At 48.7% G+C, this 20,836-nt stretch overlaps 1 protein-coding gene across 3 annotated transcripts; it reads right to left on the bottom strand.

The window, feature by feature from the left end:
• Positions 1-32: 32 nt before the first annotated feature.
• Positions 33-17,913, bottom strand: L3MBTL2 (L3MBTL histone methyl-lysine binding protein 2). Of its 3 annotated transcripts, none has more exons than XM_054274681.1 (17): positions 17,849-17,913; positions 16,212-16,479; positions 15,866-15,999; positions 15,053-15,167; positions 14,028-14,107; positions 12,666-12,783; positions 12,202-12,336; positions 11,441-11,529; positions 9,649-9,880; positions 8,876-8,955; positions 8,196-8,300; positions 6,290-6,437; positions 5,382-5,464; positions 3,471-3,705; positions 2,704-2,769; positions 1,655-1,777; positions 33-835 (listed from the first exon to the last, which is right to left on the bottom strand). In XM_054274681.1, the coding sequence occupies exons 1-17, from the start codon at positions 17,897-17,899 to the stop codon at positions 726-728; spliced, it is 2,172 nt and encodes a 723-aa protein (XP_054130656.1). In that variant the 5' UTR covers positions 17,900-17,913; the 3' UTR covers positions 33-725. The 3 variants fall into 3 exon arrangements, with proteins under 3 accessions (XP_054130656.1, XP_054130647.1, XP_054130664.1); XM_054274672.1 differs by having other exon boundaries at positions 15,044-15,167; XM_054274689.1 differs by lacking the exon at positions 2,704-2,769 and having other exon boundaries at positions 15,044-15,167.
• Between the last annotated feature and the right edge of the window lie 2,923 nt (positions 17,914-20,836).

Below are 20,836 nucleotides of genomic sequence, written 5' to 3' on the forward strand. Positions count from 1 at the left end.
CATTAGGAAAAAAATTCTTTACTGTGAGGTTGGTGAGGAAGGTTGTGGATTCTTCATCCCTGGAAGTGTTCAGGCCAGGTTGGATGGGGCTCTGGGCAACCTGGTCTAGTGGTAGGTGTCCCTGCCCACAGCAGGGGTACTGAAACTAGGTGAGGATCTTGAGATCTTTAAGGTCCTCTTCCAACCCAAACCATTCTATGAAAAAAGGTCTCACTTCTTCAGCAGGCATCATCATCTCCTTTTGTTTCTTCACCTCCTTCCACTCTTCCTGTCCCGATTTTCTTGGGGTTCGCAGCACTTAGACCAGAGAGCACAGCACCAAAGTCCTACAGGGGCAGCTCCTTTCCTGATACATCCTGCACTCGACACTTGTCACCTCCAGCCACAGCTAAGAACTCAAACTGGCCTTTTGTGCTCTGGTAGCCTCTTTCCTTGTTTTGAGCTCCTGATCCAAAAGGTGCCTTTAAAAGCAGGCATGCACAACTACAGCAGCCACCCTGGTCATGCTCTGCAGCCACCCTGCAGTCTTCCTACTGTTTCCTAGGGCTTAATATTACAAGACTGGAGCAAATTTTCTTGCATACCAGGAAAGCAGAGTTACAATGCCACAGGGTGGTCTGCTTTAAAAAAGGAAGGCCTTTTTGGTCCTCTGTATCCCTTTGCCAGGGCCTTCCCTAAAGAGCCACAAGGTGAAGCTGCTGTGGGCAGCTGTGGAATGCTCCAGATCAGTCTGTGTCCTCCTCCTTTATGCTGCTGATAGGAACAGGAAGCTCTGTCTGTCCGAATTCTGCATCTGAAGGGTCAATGGTTTCTTCTTTCACCCGCACAGCAATGACTAGCAAGAGAGAAAGAGAGAGGGAAAAATAAGTAAATAAAATCAACCCATGTTGACTAGCATTACCTGCAGCACCTTCAAACCAGATCTGTCCATGCAGGTACTTAAAATGCCCCAGGCCCTGGGGCCAACCCACTCCCTGAGGGTACCTCACCACAGGCAGCCCTGTCATGCCACTGCAAAGCTATCCACGGTCATAGCAGCAATTAGGATGGGACTAAACCCTGGCAGCATTCAGCTGCTGGCCCCCAAGAACAACTCCTAAGGGATGATGACATCCAAAGCTGATGTCATCCATTTTCAATCTGCCTGGGCTCACATTTAAGGGGAACTTAAATGAACAGGAGGGACCCTTCATGACTCTCCAATCCACATGTGCACAAGGCACCGCACCCACCCTCCTTCCCCCTACCCGCTAGGGTTGGCAGGTGACCCAGCTGCTCTGCTGGTCACCACAGCATGAGAGGTTGTGTTCACATGCTGCAACAGCCCTGCTGGGGATTGGGATGAGACAGCCAGCCCTGACATATCCACTTTGTCTCTCCTCCCTGACCTCACACAACCAGGCCCTCAGCAGGCATTGGCAGCATTGAGATTTTGAGCAGTACTGGTCCCACCAAACCTTCTCAGGAGGCAAACCTTTCCAGGGAAAGCAAGCAAATGCTTTCTTCTACTCTCTGGAGTGTCTCTGGAGGAGTACGGAAGGACATTTGACATGCTGCTGCCTTCTCCTGCCTGGGGGTGCCCATGAATACTGGCCAAGAGGGTGTATTGGGAGAGGTGGATGTGGCTGCAGGGTAGAATAACTCATTCCCTTACTCTCATCTGGTGCTGGCTCTGGCAAAGCCTGGCTGGCAGCTTTTGCTTCTCGTTTTGAGTTCACGGCAGAAGGCTTCTTGACAGGCTGCTTGACACTGCGGGCTTTGGCAGGTAACTTTTTTCCTTAAAGAGATAACAGACTATGAACAAAAGTGTATTTCTTTTCCCCTGGAAAATCAGCAACCCTGCTCCTCTGAGAAACCACAGGCCAGGGACCAGCACAACTGAACAGAAAGCTACATGGTCATTAGCTGCCAACTGGTTATGCAACAGAAATGGCCTACTGGAGAAAAATTCTACAGTCATCATCTCAAAATATGCTCCTTCATGTTCTCCTTCATTAAAGGCAAGGCACTTTAGCATGTGTTTAACTTCCAAGGAGCAGGTCCTCTCAGAATCAGTGTGGAGTCAGCTTTGCTTACCTGTCTGAGTCTAGTCCTAGGCAATGAGCATATTTGCTGCAAGGTGCAGACATTGTAACCGTAATGTTCTGGTTTTTAGCTGACCTTTTTATTTAGGTTGAAAATCTTTATATTCTTTGGATGTATTTTCCCCTCCACCCCCCAAGAAGGAATTTATTGTCTGTCTACATGATTTGCCACAGTTACTGCAACAATGACAACAACAATGACAAGATTAAACAATAAAAGTATTTCTACTGGCCTCTTCAGCCATCTTAAGGCTTTCTTTCCCTCAGCACAAAGCAGGGTTGCTCTCCAGCTACCCTCCAGCTGCAGCAAACATCTCCCTCCAACCATGGACACAGTAGTGAAAGCAGCACAACCTCACACCTGGAAGCAAGTGCCATATATACCTCAGCCAACAGAAAACAGACTGCAAAACAGATCCTTCCCACACACAGCTCTCTGCTCTTTAGGAAACAGGGCAGGTAAGAAGAGTGAAACTGTGTTGGTAAACCCACAGCCAAATGAGGGCATCCACAGCAAGACAAGGCCTCTCTCTCCTGCTCTGATGGGACATGGACAGGATTCCTCTAACTGGGCCCAGCCTGCGAGCGAGCGGGAGGGCACTAATCAAACATCACTCACTCTTCTTTCCATAGGGTTTCTTCCTCTTCTTGGGCACCTCCTTGGCCTTCGCTGGAGCTGTGGGCTCTGTCATGGAGACGAGAGGGAAACGAAAGCCAAGTCCCATAACCAGTAGGTAACTGGGATGAAGTGACATAAGCGAGAAACAGATATACCCATCCCCCCAAGCCAAAGCCCTCTTCCCAAGACAACCAGCTGAGGGGAAAGCAAGGCTCTAGTGCAGTTGCTGTCTGTGCTTCCAGGTGAGGGCCCAGAGCAGCAGGCTGGGGCAGCACAGGGGAGAGAGGCCCAGTATAGACTTGGTAGGGGCAGTAAAGAAACAAGATTTGTATTTTGAAACAAGAAGGAAAACATCTGCAAAGGTGAGGCAGTGGCCTCCCTGTGACAAGGGGAGGAATGAACTCTTGAGAGGATGCTCTTACCTTTTATAGACAGAGTCAAAGAGCTGATGAGGAAAGGGAGCATGGGGCACGTTCCTGCTGCTATCTGGCTAAGGTTATAGCTATTCTATTAAGAATATATAAGGGAGCTGTGCAGGGATAGGACCACCTGGAACTCTACCCAACTTCCTCAGGAGCAATTCTCTGTTGGTGTGGGGGAACAGAGCCAATCTCAAAACTCAGGCTGTTTTCTCCCTATCAAGGCTCCTCCCTCTGCCAGCTGCTAGAACGTGGCAACAGAGGAAGATTTCTGGTAGCCAGTGCAAATCAAGGAGGAAGGAAATCTTTATCTCTAACGCTAGAAACCACAGTAAAATCTTCACTCACCTGGAACCACCGGTGGTTGAAGCTGGTAGCCTGTGAGCTCACACCACCCCACAGGATAAATGTCTGGAGACTCGCAGTCCACCCACTGGTCATACTCGTTGTCCCAGCCATCAAAATGGATGCTAAGGAGACGTTGGACTACACGCTTCACCGTGGCCACACAGATGAGCCGGGGTTCCATCAGGTCCACTGCCTCCACCTTCATGCCTGCCTTGAAGCCATGGTTGGGACAGTCCTGAGTGCATAAAAATGAAAAAAATTAAAAAGAAAAGCCAAGGCCATTGCACTCAGTCCAAACCCTTTTCTGGCCAACACCATTCTCACACAGGCTGGCCTTTAGTCTAAAGCAAGCAGACAACAAGCCCATAGCTAAAAACAGAACCAAGGCCAGCTGTCTCCTCAGTCAATTTCAGCCCAGCCTTTAGAAGCAAGATCATGCTGTGGGGGGAGCAGCAGTTCAGGAACACAATCAAACAACTACCTGACATACCCCTAGGAAATCAGAAAGATCAGCATAGGCCCAGGTGCTGCAGCAGTTTTGTTGATGTAAAGCAGCCCCAACCTCCACCCAACATGCCAGCCACACATCCACAGGCAATGAGCAATGCAGAGCCCACCAGGAGCCTGGAGCTCACAGAAACACTAGAAAAATCACAGGTGACACTCAGAGGGACCCACAAAAGGCAGGACACTGATGTCCCAACTTGGAGAGTACATACTCCTGGGCTTTTGAGGTCTCCCTAAAGTGCTGCCAGCAAACTGCAGCCCACTAGAGATTGCATATATTGTGTGTACTGCATATAGTCTGTCCTGACTTCAGGAAGACTTTTGACACTGCCATAAGAACCTCATAGAGAAGATGATTGAACTATACAGGCTGGGTGCAGATGCAGCAAGACAGACAGAAAACTGGCTGAGTGACCGGGCCAGGAGGATGGTTATTAGTGGCATGAAGTCTAGTTGGAGGCTAGTAAATAGCAGTGTACCCCAGGGGTCAATACGGGTCAATACTGGATCTACTCCTTTTGAACATCTTAATTAATTATCCAGATGACATGTCAGAATATCATGTCAAACCAAGCAAGCTTGCCTGTAGTAGAAAACTGGGAGGAGAGACAGAATATACTAGATGGTTGTGCTGCCCTCCAGAGGCACCCTGACAAGCTGGAATCCCGTATCTGCAGAGGAAGAACCCCAGGCACCAGCACAAGCTAGGGGCAGACTGACTGGAAAGCAGCGTGGCCAAAAAGGGCCTGGGAATCCCAGTGGACATGAAGTTGAACGTGGGCCAGGGATGTGCCCTTGGCACAAAGAAGGCTAATGGTAAGCTGTTCTCAGTAGCTCAGTGGAAATGATCCTTCCCCTCTGCTCAGTACTGACAAGGCCACACCTCAATTGCTCCCTGGTACAAGGGAGACAGCGGAGACAGTCCAGCAAAGGGCCAGGAAGATGATGAGGGAACTGGAGCATCTTTTGTATGCGGAAAGGCTGACAGAGTTGTGACTGTTCATCCTGGAGGAGAAAAGGCTCAGGGGTACCTTATTTATGTGTATAAATGCCTAAAATGAGGGTGCAAAGATGGAGCCAGATTCCTCTCAGTGGCTCCCAGTGCCTGGACCAGACTTAACAGGCACAAACTGAAACACAAGAGTTTCCCTGTGAACATCAGGAGACAAGTTCTACCATGAGTAGATGGTAGATGAGCGCTGACACAGGTTGCCCACATGGTTGTGGAGTCTCTGTCCATCTGGACACAGTCCTGAGCAACATGCTACAGATGACCCTGCTGTAGCAGGGTGTTGGACAAGAAGTCACTTCCATCTCTGTGATCTTGTGACAGCCAGAGCTATTGCACTCCTCCTTGCTTACTCCAAGCATCCCTACACATCATTTCTTCCTGGCAGCACTCACTGTGTTGAAGAGCCGTGATGGAGCAGGTCTTGATTTGGTCTCTTCCAGGTAATGTTCCCAGCTGAATGTCTTTGCTTCATACCCTGCAGAAGGAAGAAACACTAAGAGGTAAAAAGGCAGTCACTGGGTAGACCAGTGGGGACAAAAGGCAGAGTAGGCAGGAAGGAGGCATAGAACCAGCTGCAGGGCAGGTCAATGAACCTGCATGTACAGCCTGATCTTGGACATGAACCTGGTGCATGGATTCCATGGGAGTCCAGCACCCCACTCTGCAGGCTAATACAGAGAAAAGCAAGCTGCAGCTCTGAACATCTGTGTCAGCCACAGACCCAGAGAAAGGGGAGGACCAGCAGCAAGAAGGAAGTAGTATGTTCAAAACACACCACTGAGACCAATCTTTCTTTCTCCCATCAGCAGGAACATCAAATTAAGATGAACAGCACTGCACAAAAATGCTGCAACACAGAAATTTAGAGCAGGATTTTTCAGGTATGGCTAGATGAGGCAGCAAAAACACTCCTAGGGTGATTGTCTCTTAGGAGTTTGAAGAAATACTCATGTCAGATCTATTCATAGAGAAAAGAATAGAGATGACTGTGGACACTTAAGTACTGATTCCTGCAGCAATGGCTCTACTTATCCCTTCCCATTCTCCTTGTCCTTTAAAAGCTTTTATTCTGCTCAGTTTGGGGATCATACACCTCTGCCACTGATCTGCCAGGAGCTAACCAAGACTTGGTGTATGGGCAAAGCTTAAACATCCTGGCTCTCTGAAGTAGCAGTTTCCCTGAAAAACAAGTGGATTGGGACCTTGTTTTGATTTATCTGAACCTGACCTCTCTCAGAAACACGCTCCCCATCAAATTCTGCGTGCAGGCTTGTACCACAGGGCAGAGTCCAAATCTCACCTTTTGGAGGGGTCAGTTCAATGTTGTTCCTCTTACAGAAGTTGGCAGGGAAGATGGCGTGTGAGGAGGCGTGATAGCAGAACCAGTCAGAGCCATCATCAGACGTTGCTCCATCAATGCTGATCATGAGATACCCATCCAAGAGAACCTGAGATGGGAGTGAAGACATGAGTAGAGCTCTACTTGCTCTAAAGCCTCTCTTCCTCTCAAAAGATTCTCTCAAGAGTCCCCCCACCTATCAATCACAATTGCCACTAGACAGTAAAATCCAATGTTACGTGCCCCAAGCTTCTCCTAATACGTTAGTCAACACAAGCTAATCCCCAAAGCAGCAAGTTCTGCAGGACTGGGACCAACACTAAGAGCCTTGTGAAAGACTATGTGAAAAGCCTTAAATGGTCAGCTGTTATGGTTCAAATTTATTTTATTGATTCCTTGTTAAATGGTTTGTTCTGTTACACCCTCATGTTCTCCCCAAGTTGGTTTACCCCTCGGTTTTACCCTCCCTCAAAGCTGTCCCTCATGCCATTCCCCACCTCATGTTCCAGCTCTTTCCCTGCCTGTCAAGGCAGCCTAGCCCCTTTTGTTCCACTTTAACCTCAGGCCAATCCTTGACTGCAACACCTGTTTGGCATTCCCCGACTCCTCAAAGCCCCATTGGCCCATGTGACCCATCTTCTCCATCCTCCTACCCCAACTGGCCCCAAACACTTGATGTAATCCCCTCGCTCCTCCCCTGAGGATTCCCTTTTGCTTAACTGTTTGTATCCACCTCCTGACTTGGATCTATACAAAACCACTTGCACAGGAGTGCCCGAGACTGTTTCTGGTCCCTTTCCTTGGAATAAGTGCTTCCTTCAAGATGAAGAGCCTCCTCCTTTGTCCTCTGCCTGGTCCCTGTCATGGCTTGTGTCTGGCATCTTAGAGCAAGTGGCTCTAAAGGTTCTGCCTCTGGTCAATCCCTGCACTGAGGCAGTTCCCCACTCCTGGCATGGCACCGGAGTTCAAAGAGCTGGCCCAGGCTCCATAAGTAACACAGCAGTCAGGAGCTCTGTTCTCCTCCAGAAACACTTCACTAGCAGCCCAAAAGCCCTCTCCACCAGCCAGATCATGAATTTGTTACTGGGTAGAAGGGAAAGAGCACCACCCTTGGATTTGCTACTTCATACAGCAACAAGACTTGTCCCTTCCTGTCACTCACTGGTATTAGTGCCTACTAAAGGCGATAGGCATGCCTATCCCAAACTCTTCCATTTCCAAACCGTGGCTGAAGGAAACATTTTACAAGACACAAACAGCTCTCATAGCATCTCACAGCCAAAATCCCACCTCAGTTTGGGTTCTGTGAGGGCAAACAGCTTCCTGAAGAAGCAGGAAAAGCCCAGATGAATGCTATGCTTTCAACATTCAACACAGTTCACTGAGGAAACCTGGGCAAGGAACTTCTTGACACTAGCAGAAGAGTAGAGCTTACAACCACCTCGTCAAGAGAGACTGAAGGTGACATGTCCATCCTCATGCCATTCCCCACATGGAGGTCACCTCACAACTCTTCCCTTATTTCCACAGGGGCCTCTCTATGCACTCTCAGAACTGGAGAACAAATCTTCCCTACTGCATGCCCAATGGTGGAAAGAGCGTGGTTGCCAGTCACACACACTGGGCACTAGCCTGCAGACCAAGCATGCTCATCTTCACGCTGTCTAAGTACACATGGTTAACAGCTTGTCAGAACTCTGAGATAACCCCCCAGTTCCCTCCACACATCAGCTGTCCACCTCTCTTGACAGTCTTCTCTGCTCCCCCATACAAAATCTTACCTGGTCTCATTAATTTGAAAAGAGCTGAGGAGAAGCTGCATTATGCCAAGCAAACACAGCAGACCCCTTAGGCTCACTGAACTTACCTTGCAAACAGTGGCCACACAGATGTTGCCCAGATTCAAGGGGTCAATGGCTTCCAGTTTCATGCCTCGCTCAAACCATCCACCTTCAGAGTAGACAGCTCGTACCTAAGGGAGACTCTGGTATACCATGTGCTGCCAGGGGTGTGGGACAGTCCCATCCTGACACCGAGCACAGCAAGTACAAATAGGATTTGAAACTTTACTTGGTTCAGCTAGGGAGGGGAAACCAAAAATATTACAAGAAATACAAAGGGGCAGCCAAACCAACACTATGTTTGTGTCGCAACCTTTTGCCATGGCTCTGGTCAGTCACAGAGCCAAGCCCAACTGCTGCTCCACAACAAAGCAAGCTTCCTTCTCATCTCAGTCCTTACCAGCATGATCCAGTTCCTTGTGAGAACTGGTCTCTCCCATGCAATCCTCTTCCCTCTCCAACTCAAAGCTCCCTTGCTTGCTCTTCAATTGAGTGCCTCAATCTGTCACTGTCCTTGAATTCTTTCAGCTTTCTAGTTTGACTGCTCCTTCTTAACAACAGCCTTGACACCCCTAAGATCTTACTGCCCTTAGGTATAAGAAAGACCACCCTCAACAGCCCACATGGCAGCATGTATGCCCAGGCAAGGAAGTGCTATCACTGCTTCCTTCTTTGTGACCCCCACAGAAAGGCACACTTGTCCTACCTTCTTAAACAGATAGGGCACAGCATCACAGTAAATCTTCCTGAAGGTGGGATGGTTTGCCATGTCATTACGTTTTTCATCTGTGAGGAATGGAAGAAACACAGAGAGGTAAAAAACCTGCAGCAACTGCAATAGGGAAACAGACTGGTTATTAATTTTCCTGTGAGAGCCTAGCTGCTATAAACCTCATCAATAAGTGACTGTTTAATAAAAGGAACAGGTCAGTCCCTCAACACTTCTTATAAAACAGGCTGTGATGAAGGGCTTGTTCAAAAGCAGATGGCTCAGCTTCCTGAGAACTACTGATAACACATGCAGCTGTAATCACCAGGAAGAGGCAGGAATAGAGACACAACCAAAAGGATCAGCAGAGCTCAAGTCTTGCTTTTTTGTCTTTTACTTTGCTAGAATAAGCCAATCAACAATTCCTCTTGGTAAAGTTCAGAAAAACGCAACCTGATGGCATCCAGTGTTACAGAAGCCAGCATGAATTTCCTCAAAAAAGACTATAAACATCTGTCATGTTGCAAAGTCGGCATTCTCACACTAAGGGAACAGACTGTCTGCTTCAGGTAACAAACCCTACAGTCGCCTGTTGTGACCTGTGATCTCAGGGCTTTTATCTATCCAGATAAAAAACCAGCAGACTTCACCTGTTAGGTCTTGAGGCAACTGCCTCACTCCCAGCATGTCAAGACTGGTGTCAACAGCAGGGTGCAGGCAGTTCCCAGCAAATCAGAAGATGGCTGCAGTGGCTGATGGCTGATCCTTACCTGTCTTCTTTATGTCATGGCCGACTCTCCGTGACCAGCCCACAGGATGGATGAGGGGACTCCACATGTGGCACCAGAAGTCATCATCACTGTCACCATCCTCATAGAGGAGTCTCAGTCTGCCCCCAATGACTGTGTCCACCACTGCCATACGTGTCTGGGACACGTGGTTCTTATCCACCACCTCGACCCGCATGCCCTGCCGGAACGGGTACTTCATGCTCTCTGCCATCTGGCAACAACCAACAGAGGAGGTGAGATCAAGCACAGTTCTCCAAACACTTGAGAGAACAGCTTTCCCCACAGACATGCACCCTGGCACTGCCCAAAGCTGACTAGGAAGGGACAGGTAGCTGGCAGCCCCAGACATGACAGCGTGGTTGGGCGCACACACACGCTGGGTCTCCCTTTTGTCATGTGGCCTCATAAGAGCTGCCCCACTCCAGCCCAGCAGCAATGCCCAGCCACCACCTTGGGTCAATGTCCCCAGTGAGAACTTCTGTTCACAAGGGACTGAGTAAGGAATGGTGTGTGCCTTTTTCAGTCATGAAAGTTTTGAGGCTGCAATTAGTTAGAGGTGTAGTTGCAATTAGTTAGAGGTGTAGTTTCCCAAAGTGCAACAGGATTCAGTTGACTTCAAAAGAGGTCAGGTTCTTATTTTACCTTTTTATTCTGATCAGAGGTTGAACTACATGATGATCATCTCCCAACTCCATATCGAAAGCCAGTTACTCAGCAGACTGACCCAAAGGGACAGTAGAGTCATTGGCTGCTTTCTGACTTTTTTTGAGACCCTTGGTTTGCTCATGCAGCCTTGTCCTACTCATCACAAATGCCCAGTGGTGTTTATGGAACCCCTGACATTTTGGAACTGTGATCCCAAGATGCCATGCAACAACTAGGAAACACAAAATAGATACCCAAACCAGCCTACATCTGAATCCAGAAGAACTTTTAAGTTAAAGTCTTCTACTTCCTGTTTATTAGGTGGGAGTGGATGCTAAGGGGAGAAAGACAAAAGCAATGTCTGTTTCCCTCCACCACTTCCCTTTCAGCTACAAGCTGGGGCCCAGGAACAAGCAGCTACAAACACCCTCCTAACTTTCTGAGAAGTAACATGGGAAGCACTGACTACATCCAGATCTCCAGCTCAGTGTCACCACTTACCTTGCACACAGAAAATCTTATCACCTGCCTTCCTGCCTGCTGTCTCTGGGACAGTCTTCCTTCTCTGCCATTCCCAAAGCTCCTAGCCACAGGAGACCCTCTTCCCTCTAACACGGTCAAATCTCAGCACAGGCCACACAAAAACAATCATGAGAGATACAGAGATGCCAAGGCCATGGCACTTAAAGGAAGCCTGTGCCCTTCTCACTCCCTGCAGGCTGCTTTGCTACCAACACTGAAGGCAAAGATTTTTGACTCTCAGAGCTATTCCCTGGCACGGAAACAGGGCAGTGAAAGGCCAGGTTGGAGCTGCACTGGCCTCTCCCTTCAGCCAAACCTCATCCCAGTATTTCCCAGCAGATCATGTGACAACAGCTTTTAAAGCCTGCCTATGACCCAAAGCAGAAACTGTTGTGCTGAGAGGGCATGGAGGCTGTGCCATCCATTACCCACAGCATCATGACAAGTATCTAAGCAGCATGTGGAAGAACTCACTGCCCCTGCCCTGCCCAGGTTTCAAGGCACACAAAAGTTACACAGATCAGAACCGGAAGAGACATGTTGAGCACATGTCTTGACATCAGCTTCATTTCCCCCACACAAAACAACAGCCTCCCATGGTTACCTTTATGTGGAAATCCACTGGGATGGTCCTAGCTCCCACCAGTTTTTTCATGAGGTAACTTCTCCAGTCAGTGTACTTGGCATGGATAGCTACATAGGAGCAGGAAAAAAGTCCATCTTTATGACCAAAATAATTACAGCACCACACCTTTCATCTCTCTGCCAGCCCATTAGCACTAAAAGGCCTTCTTCACACTCAGATTCTGTACTCTGTTTTGCCAGCTTGCCCCGACATCTGGCTGAAGGGATCACCATTACAGAGTGAACTGGGCCAAGCAGACACTCAACTCCACTGATCTAGATGAGGAAGTGGTAATAGAGCAAAACACATGAGCCATACCAAACAAATCTCATCTTGCCAGAATTCCGCTAAACTGGCATCCCTCTCTGAACTGCTAGCTGTGCAGGGAATGCAGTCACTGCACTTACCAGAGATGCTGCCCAGGGTATAGGACCAAAATGTTCCCCAAAGTTCAAGTCTAGCCACCATGTGGATAAGAAGGAGGAAATGCCACCTGCACTTGCCCCCACAGGTCTGACATCAGCTCTGCATGCAGCATCCCCAGGTCAATAATAGGGAGATGCAGAGGGAGCAATCCAAGCAGTCTCCAGCTTCCCAAACTCAAACTGCTGCTTGTAACTCAAAGCACAAATGGAGCTGCAGTCCTACATGCAGTGGGAACACCTGTCCCTCTGTGCTAGGCATAAACCAAAGCTTCTCCATGCCCAGGTACATGCTGACCCCTCTTGCCCCACACTCACTTTGTGGTGGCACCAGGATTTTGCTGTTGATGGCACACCAGCCAATGGGGTGAATATCCACTGTGCCCAAATTGCACCAGAAGTCATGACCAGCATCATTCTCAAAGCCCTCATATCGCAGAAGGGCCCTGTATCCTGCCAGGACAGAGCAGACAAACAAAGGCATCAGAAGCCAAGAATTTGGCACCACAGGCTTATTACCCACAGCATGGCCTTCAGCACTCTGCACAGGTCACCAGAGCTTCTCCAGCAACTATTCCTGCAAATTGACCAGCAACCAGAAGAGGAACCACGAGCTGGTTTCCTCTCACTCCCTCACCATGGTATTTCCTGTTCCAAAATCTCTCAGCACTTCTAGAGCTCCAAAGAGCTGCTGTTTTGCTTGACCAGCTACCCTCAGCTCTCTAAAGCTTCCCTCAGAGCTTAGCCATGCCCAGCTGTCAAAGATTACTTTGGAGACTTACCTACAATCTGGATGACAGATGCAATCCAGTACACACGACTGGGGAGCACAGCATCACTGTTCAGCACTTCCACTTTCATACCTTTCACCACATCATCCCACTGATCAAAGAGCGGCACCTGAAAGATGGAGGCAGCCATTGAGGCAGGGAGAGGGATGAGGAAAGCAGAGCAGGGTTTAGGCCCTTCTGGCTTTCAGAGACACGTCTTAGGCACAGGCTTGCATGCCTTACCCCTCCTGGACTTGCCAACATCTTGAAATACAGTTGAACTGTCCCAAACATCTCAGTGGGATGTTCACTGAGGATCCCAAAAGGCAGAATACAATATAGTAATACTTAACTGTTTCACTGCCAGATGTCCTATTATTCCAAAGTAGCTGCTGCCATTCCTCTATGGCATAAAGATACCTAACAATGAGGATAGCTAACATGTCTGCCTAACCTATCCTCAAGGAAAAGGAAATGTTGTCAGTACTATCAGACAACAACTCAAAAGGAATATAACAAGTCTTATAAAAACTGGACATGTTGGAGGTGCAGCTACTGCCAGGCTCACATAAATTGAATTCCTCTCTGCACATCAACCTGGGATGTACTCAGCCATACAAACTGCAAAATTAGCTTCCCACTATCATCCCCAGTCAGAACTAATTCTGTTCCCAGTCAGCACTGAGCCATTGCTGCTGCTGCCTGGAAAACAGAATAGATCTTCCCAACAATATCAGAGTCAATATAAAAGTAAACCTTTACTTGAAAGCTTTCAGGTACACAATATGGTAAAAATCACATGTGGTACAGTAGTTCTACAATTTTGATAAGATTAGTCGATTAGTATACTTATCATATACTGTCCAGGTAAAATGTTAGTTGGTTAGGCAATAATTCCTGGGGTTCTGACCCACTGGAAGTAGTCCAGAGGTTTTGTTTGCCCCACTTTTGTTATGTCTGGTTCAGATTCTGGTTGAAAAACAGAATGTCCTTGTAGCTGGTTCTGTTCTTGGAATAAGACTACAATATTTCTGAATGTGTTTATAAGGTTAGCTTATTGTTCCTACATGTAGGGAAGAAAAATACTAGAAGTTACAGCCATGCTTTTAGCAACCTAAAAAGCTACAAATATATGAAAAACATAAAAAGCTAAAAATCATAGGCATCACTACCAGCAGTGTTTCTGCCAAGTCCCTGGACCCTTTGCAAGACTCCCATTCTCAGTTGCCAGAAACCCCAACTCTTTTCCTTGCACCACCAGGCCTCAATAACCCCCTGCTGGGCCTCTGCTCACCCCCTGTCACAGGAGCACAGGGGGCCCATGCACAGGACATGCCCTGTGTGCCCTCTCATGCCCAGCAAAGTAGAACTCACATGTTTGAAGCAGCTGACAGGAGCTGCCTTGTAGCCATGCTCCTGCAGGTACTTTCCCCAGTCAAAGCCCAGGACGAGTGCTGCAAGCAGACATGAGAGCAGAAAATCAGATGAGACACACAACAGGCAGAGATCAGTTACCTCTGGACTTCAGCCTGCAGCCTCCAGGCACTAGGACACAACACACAGGGATCATGCATTCCACTGTATTTTCTCTGGTGGGAAACTAGACCCTATGTGAGTGCATGGTCACTAACTCCCACAAGAGGCAAAATATATTATTAATCAATATTCACTGTCACTAGTTTTTGGGGGAGCAGAAAGGGCAGTAAAGGGGTCAAGTCCAGCCCAGGGCTAAAGCACTGCAGGGAGAATGCATTCTTTCAGGGTTAAACCACTTCACATTTTGCCTCTCAGCAGCAACACTGCTGGGTGACATCAGCAGTATGCTTGCTTTCCCAGAGGGTGCTGGGAAAATCAGATACTAATTTGAGAGATTAATCCCACAGTCTCTCCTGGCTGCAGGCTCCAGCAGCAGTCTGCTCAGGGATCACTCCCTGCTGCTGCCATGCCCCAGCCCTCCCCTTCTCCCTAACACAGTCAGTTGCTGCTTCTTCAGCTGCAGTGAGTGGTTATTGCTCCAAGTGATCAGCGAGTGACTCGGGGCAAATGTAACTCCCCATGAGCAGTGGGGCAGCAAATGGCTGGGGGAAGCAGGACACCTTTAAGTCACCTTTGCCAGCAGAAGTCAGCACCTCATGGCACTGGGATCACAGAGCTTACACTCCAGGTCAAGTCACACAAGGAGTGAGGATGGGGCTACAATAGTGGATGGGCAGGAAGAGGGAAAAAGACATGTCCTGTGCTCTGCCAGCTTGTGTCAGAGCGATCCACACACATGGTACAAGGCAGGGTACCAGAGAGGAGGAGGAGGGCTGCAGAGCTTACAGCCCTCAAGCTGTCCCCATTTCTGTGACTCCAGCAGCTGCACCTCCTCACCCCTCACCTACACTCACCATCCTGACCTGTCAGTGTCCCATCTGCCAGCTGTCCCGTGCCCTGCGAATGGAGGAAGGCCCCGATCTTGGCTGACCAGGATGCCTTGTGCAGAACTTTGGCTTTCTTTGTTGGTGGTTTCCCCTACAAAAGAAGGAGCATTAGAAACATTAATGGCACAGGAGACTAAGCCACCCGCTGCAACTCTGTATTCATCTCTTCCTTGGGACAATTTTCAGACTACTACAATATTTATTAACACTCACAGCAACAAGAAACAGCAGGTAAAATACCAGTGTCCTTTCTCAGCTATTAGGGAGCACCACCTTTAAGCTGTCATGCTTTCTCTGGGAACTTCAGGCAGGAAGAACAAACTGGGAAAATCAGTCCAATATTTAGAGAGCAACCACCTGCCCCTACATACAGGCACATCCTGCTTCACCCCCAGGAAATCTCACAGAATTATAGACTCTCTCTGAAGAGCTGGAAGTCTGCTTTCCTAAAGTTCAGGAGCATGACTTTACTCCTTAGCTGACCTAAACTCTTCAAGATTGCAAATTCCACCAATGCATGACCACTGCAATTGGGGCCACTGCCTCCAGTCTTGGCATCCCCAATTAGTTCACTTACCTTGGTGACCATCCAATCTACTGTTGCATTCCCTCTGCTACAGCTGTCTATTCCCTGGCTTAAGAAATTACCCCCCATGCATTCCAGGAGTCTCCTGGATCACCTACAGCTTGCCATGCTACTTTTTGCAGGTACAGGGGTGGTTGAAGTCCCCCAGGATGACAAGAGCCTGCGATGGAGCCTGAGAGCCAGCTGGAGAGGTTCAAACGCACCTGCAGTCTGGCCAGGATGCTGGCCTTTTTGGAGTTTGAGGAGTAGCTTCTGGAGCAGGAGACGCTGCAGAAACGTTTGGTCTTGGAGAAGAAAGCCTCCCTGGTGCCCACAATCCCACACATTTCGCACACAGCTGCGAGAAGGAAGGCCAAAAAGATGAGGATTTAGCAGAGTCAATTCACTACAATGACAGAGCTGAGACCAGCTAACCATCATTATACAGAGCAGATCCCCCACATGGCCCAGAAAATGCAGTGTGAATCCAAAGCTGCTCCCCAAGCACCCCCAAGGTGCAGCCACACCCCCTTCACCGCCCCTGAACGTTTCAGGCAGCACAGGCAGTACCTGGCTCGGAGCCGCTGTCTTCTGTGAGCCGGCCTGTGGATGGCTGGTGCATGGGAGAGGCTGAGAGCTCGCCAGCTTCCCGCTCTGCCACCTCATCATCGCTGGACTCCTCCAGACAGGAGCTGCTGTCACTGCCCATGCTGCTGTTGTAGCACGTGAGGCTGTCGTAACCCCCAAAGATGTCCAGTTCATCATCCTCCTCATCGTCATCACCATCCTCCTCCACCCGCTCCAAAGATGAAGATTTGTGGCAGAAGGCAGACACCAGCTACAAAAAGAGCCAGTTTGCTTTAAAGCAGACATTTTACATGCCACTGCACAATAAACCTGCCTTTGCTGCTGCGGGAGGCCCTCTTGGGCCAGTGGGTGGCCTCAGAGCAGGCAAGAAGTCCACATAACCCCAAAGGCAGGACTCTGAACACCTTCCCCCAGACAGGTCCCTTTGCTGGCATTCCACTTGTTGCATTCTGCTTCCCAAGAGCAAAGTGCCACGGGGCTGTTGCTAAAAAGAAAGTAGCTTGAGGAACATAGAAAAATACAGGGCAAAGCACTGCCTTGCTGATGAAAGACAGATGAAACTGTGTCCTTCCAGGCAATGTTCCTCCCAACACAGTTGCACAGCACAGCAGCACAGACACTGTCACACTAAAGCCAGCACAGAGCACACCCCACAAGACCAGCACAGCCTGGAAGTCAGCAGGGCAGTCCTGGAGACAGCTCATGTCTTCTGGAAACTGCACAGCCCACAGCTGACCTTGGTTCAGACTCTACACCAGCAGGAGGCAGAACATTTGCTATCGGTTTTTGCCTAAACCCAGATGCCCCCACAGCTAAACATCTTCACTGGCTTTTTGTACTCGCTGTTACAGCAGGAGAGCTGCAAGGGTGACGAAAGAGCACAGAAGAAGTGTGTCTCAGACTAGAACAATCTTGAACCAGGCTCCAAATAAGCATAAAAGAAGCTGGGAAAATGTGTTAGCAACTCATGAAAGAGCAGTAAGAACTCAGCATCAGCACAGGAAGTGATGGAACAGAGGCAGACACTAACAGCTACATGAGGCAGGACGATACCATTGCTCCTCCAAGTGGGCAACAAGAAAAGATCAGCAGCAAGCCCATCACTTTCCTTTGCTAAATTCCCTCTGATCCCTGGCTCCTAGCTATCATTACAGACACGTGGACAGAAGATCAGACTTCACTCACGGCTGTCTCCCCGCATCCTCCCTGGCTTTGCACTAACAGACCCAAGGGTCCCAGGTTACTCCCTGAACAAAGAGTTGCTCTCCTGCGGATCCAGGCCCTCAGGCAGCATTCCTGTCTGAAAGGCCTGAACTCCTCTAAAAAAGAAAGGTTTTCATCGCCTTCTGGTCCCTGTATGGGTGCATTTTACAGCAGCTCGTAGGACGTGAGCACCAATCTGTTGTTACTCTTCCACAACAGGTGAGTGAAACTTGCGGACACCTCACAATCCCCAGGGCTGCCAAGCAAGGGCAGCATCACCCGGAGCCTCCTCGGGAAGCTGGGGGGGACGCAGGGCCCCATCCCGCCGGGATCGGACGGACCCACCGTCGTCCCCAGGAGCACCCCAGCCCAGGCCCCAGAGGAGCCGCCGTCCCGTCCCGTCCCCTCCCGTTCACCTCCGCCCGGTCCCGCTCCATCGCTCCCAGAACGCCGCCAGCCCGCCTCATGCGAGTGCAGAGCGTCCCCCGTGAGCTGTGCGTCTGATTGGTGAGAGCAGCGGAAAGCACAGCCAATCAGCGGGGAGTTTGTTCCCGCCGCTCTGCCCGCGGGGCACGACGGGAGCTGTAGTTCTTTTCCCGTAGCCATGGGTGCTCGTGGCGGTCCCGCCCAGGAAAAGGCTGGGCCCTGCTGCCGTCTGCCCGGCTCCGTTCCGGCTTGTGGTTCGGGATTAGCCCACTCGGGCCCAGAATGGACGGTACCCTAAAGATCATCCAGTTCGGTTGCCCAGAGCCCCATCCGGCCTGGCGTTGAACACTCCCTGAGATGGGACATCCACATTTTCTCTATGCGGCCTGCGCCGGTGCCTCAGTGCCCTCACAGTAAAGAATTTCTTCCTGTATCTAATCTCAATCTGCCCTCCTTCAGTCTAAAACCACTACCCCTTATTCTGTCACTACCTGCTCATATAAAAAGTCCATTTTCCTCCTTTTCATAATCCCCCTCTGGGTCCTGGAAGGCTGCAGTGAGGTCTCTGCAGAGCCGCCTTTTCTCCAGGCTGAACAACCCCAGCTCTATCAGCCTGTCAAGAAGCTTATGTAAAGGTAAGCCCCTGGAGGCAGTTCTATTTTCCACCCTTTTATTTTGTTGTCACTGTCACTGTGTTGACATTGTAGGAAAAAAAAAGTAAAAAAGGGCTGTACAGAGCATTCTTAGTCTGTATGGGCTTTGTAGTGAGTGGCTGAACAAATAATGTGTGAAGCACAACTGTACAGTCAGAGCTGCAGGTGGGAGTAAAGCAGCATGAAAAAGGTTCATTCCAAAGGCTCACCTTATACATGGATTGCTCTTCCAGCAATCCAAAGACTCTAACATGAGGCTACAGCCTGTTATCAACACAAAGGAGTGTCACTATCCATAAAACACACTGAGAATCCAGGGTAGTGGTCACAGCCTAATTACAGGGGGCCAATGTCAGGGAGCTGGCAAAGCCAGTCTGCAGCTTGATCAGCAAATTTCCATAGCATCAGGGATCCTCCACATTCAGGTTTCCAAACAGTCCTGCAGCAATGTTAAAAATAGAAAATTGCTTTAAAACACAATATAGTTAATAATGAAATAAATCATAATGATTGTTATTCCCTAGTAAATCCTGCTGGACATTGCACGGCAGACAGCAAAGCTGTTTCCAGAAAAGACACAATCCTAAATTAAAGGCTCATTAAGTCTTTCTGCTGCAACCATCTTTCATGGAACACATTGGGAGCTCTAACTGGTGTGCATCCCCTCCCTGCTCCCTTCCCAGGGTGAAACAAGCAGCACTGCTCCCTTAGGTCACACACAGGCTGGCTCAAGGTTTCTTGAAGGCTTCAGTAGAAACGAGTTCTGTGCTGACACAGAACAAGCTTAAAAGGCAGTCTCCACACCACAGCTGTTCATTTGTCATTGCAGTTCTAAATAAGCCTTTTCAATAACTAATAGTATTTAAATAAATTAATTTTAATGTGAATCAAGTTCAACTTGATTGAGGAATACTTACATTCTTTTCAATAATAAAAACTCTGTTATGTAAAAATAATCATAATAGTTCTGTAAAGCCAACTCCTTTCTACAGGGGGAGAACAGCACTGACAATCTCAGGTAACTAAACCCCAACACTTAGATTAGACTTCACTTTTCCCATCTCCTTCCCTACTGTGTTCTGGGCTTGGTCTGTGTTTTAACATAATCTGCAATCAAAATTGTAGCAGGATCGGTGTCAAAAGGCTGCTCTCAGGTGCAATGGCAGAAGGAGCCCTGGCTGCAGTGGGAGGATTACGGCTGCAGGACAGGGCCAGGCTGCCTCCTCAGGCACTCAGCTCCAAGGTGAGCAGCTCTTGTACTTCAGCACCTGCTCTGTCCCTCAGTACCACAACTTCTTGGAGGAGCCTTGTCTCACTGGCTCTCTGTGCTTGTACTGGGACTGTCCTCTCCCCCATGCTCTGGGATGCAGAGCTCATGTTCCACGTCCCCAGGCTTCATAAATTCATCTGCTGCTTCTCCAAAGCCTCCTTTTTCAGTTTTCTACTCTGTTATTTCCAAGAGCTCATGAGAATCCTGGTGCTCCAGGGGCCTTTTTTCACTTCCAGCACTAAGTGGCAGCCATTTGGTTACAGGCCTTCCCAGTTCTTGTGTGCAGTGGGAAGTGGCACATGGCTTTTGTAAGGCACCTCCTAGCTGACAGTGTGAAAAACAAAAAGACTTTGAAAGGTTTAATTTTCGTCATGAGCACTGGGAAGGGAACCATTTTGAAGAAAAAGTATTTATAGACATGTAAGCCTTGGTACTGTCTTTGAAAAAGGAAAATAGGGGAGAGGAGCTTGGAAAACCAACAAGGAAACAGATGGAATAACATAATAAAACATATTCTGCTTAACCCTTGGCAGAATAATTTTACCAAGGCCAAGGTAACCATGAAAAGAAGAGAGCTGTGTCCTGCACTATGTAAGAACAGGCAACAGCCTACTTGCAGGTGGGGGATTTGAGCAGTTGCTGCTTTCTAGATCTCTCTTGTGGGCTGGGGAGCTTGCAGAAAACCCTTGTCAGATCATCCTTAATGCTACACCAAAGTTCTTCCACATTTACAGCCACTTGTCACTGTCACAGTAATGGAACTGTTTGTGTAGTGAACAAATAATACAGACCCCACAGGTGACCCAGTGAAGGGCACAAATATTAAGTTAGCCTGTCCTTCCTTGCTATTTTACTACCACATTAAATCTGTCAATATATGTCAGCACAACTCTACGTACAAATACTAATGAAACAGTAAATAATTTCTGTCCAAATTAAAAAAACTCGACACAAGCAAACAAAAAACCCCAAAGCAAAACTAAACCCCAAAAGGCAGCTACAACCAGTGCCAAGGAGAGGGAAGAGTTAACTGCCTAGGAAATAAATCTCAGTTT

This window comes from Melozone crissalis, unplaced genomic scaffold (assembly GCF_028551555.1).
Source record: "Melozone crissalis strain CALT ecotype California unplaced genomic scaffold, PUWL_Pcris_2 ptg000004l_1, whole genome shotgun sequence".
NCBI classification, from domain to species: Eukaryota; Metazoa; Chordata; class Aves; order Passeriformes; family Passerellidae; genus Melozone; species Melozone crissalis.

Coding starts and splice junctions, on each gene's coding strand:
- L3MBTL2 (XM_054274672.1), bottom strand. CDS start 17,899: ATGAGGCGGGCTGGCGGCGTTCTGGGAGCGATGGAGCGGGACCGGGCG. Junction 12,784..14,027: donor CTGTCAGCTGCTTCAAACAT/GTGAGTTCTACT, acceptor TCCATCTTTCAG/GTGCCGCTCTTTGATCAGTG. Junction 836..1,654: donor AGAGCCAGCACCAGATGAGA/GTAAGGGAATGA, acceptor CTCTCTTGCTAG/TCATTGCTGTGCGGGTGAAA.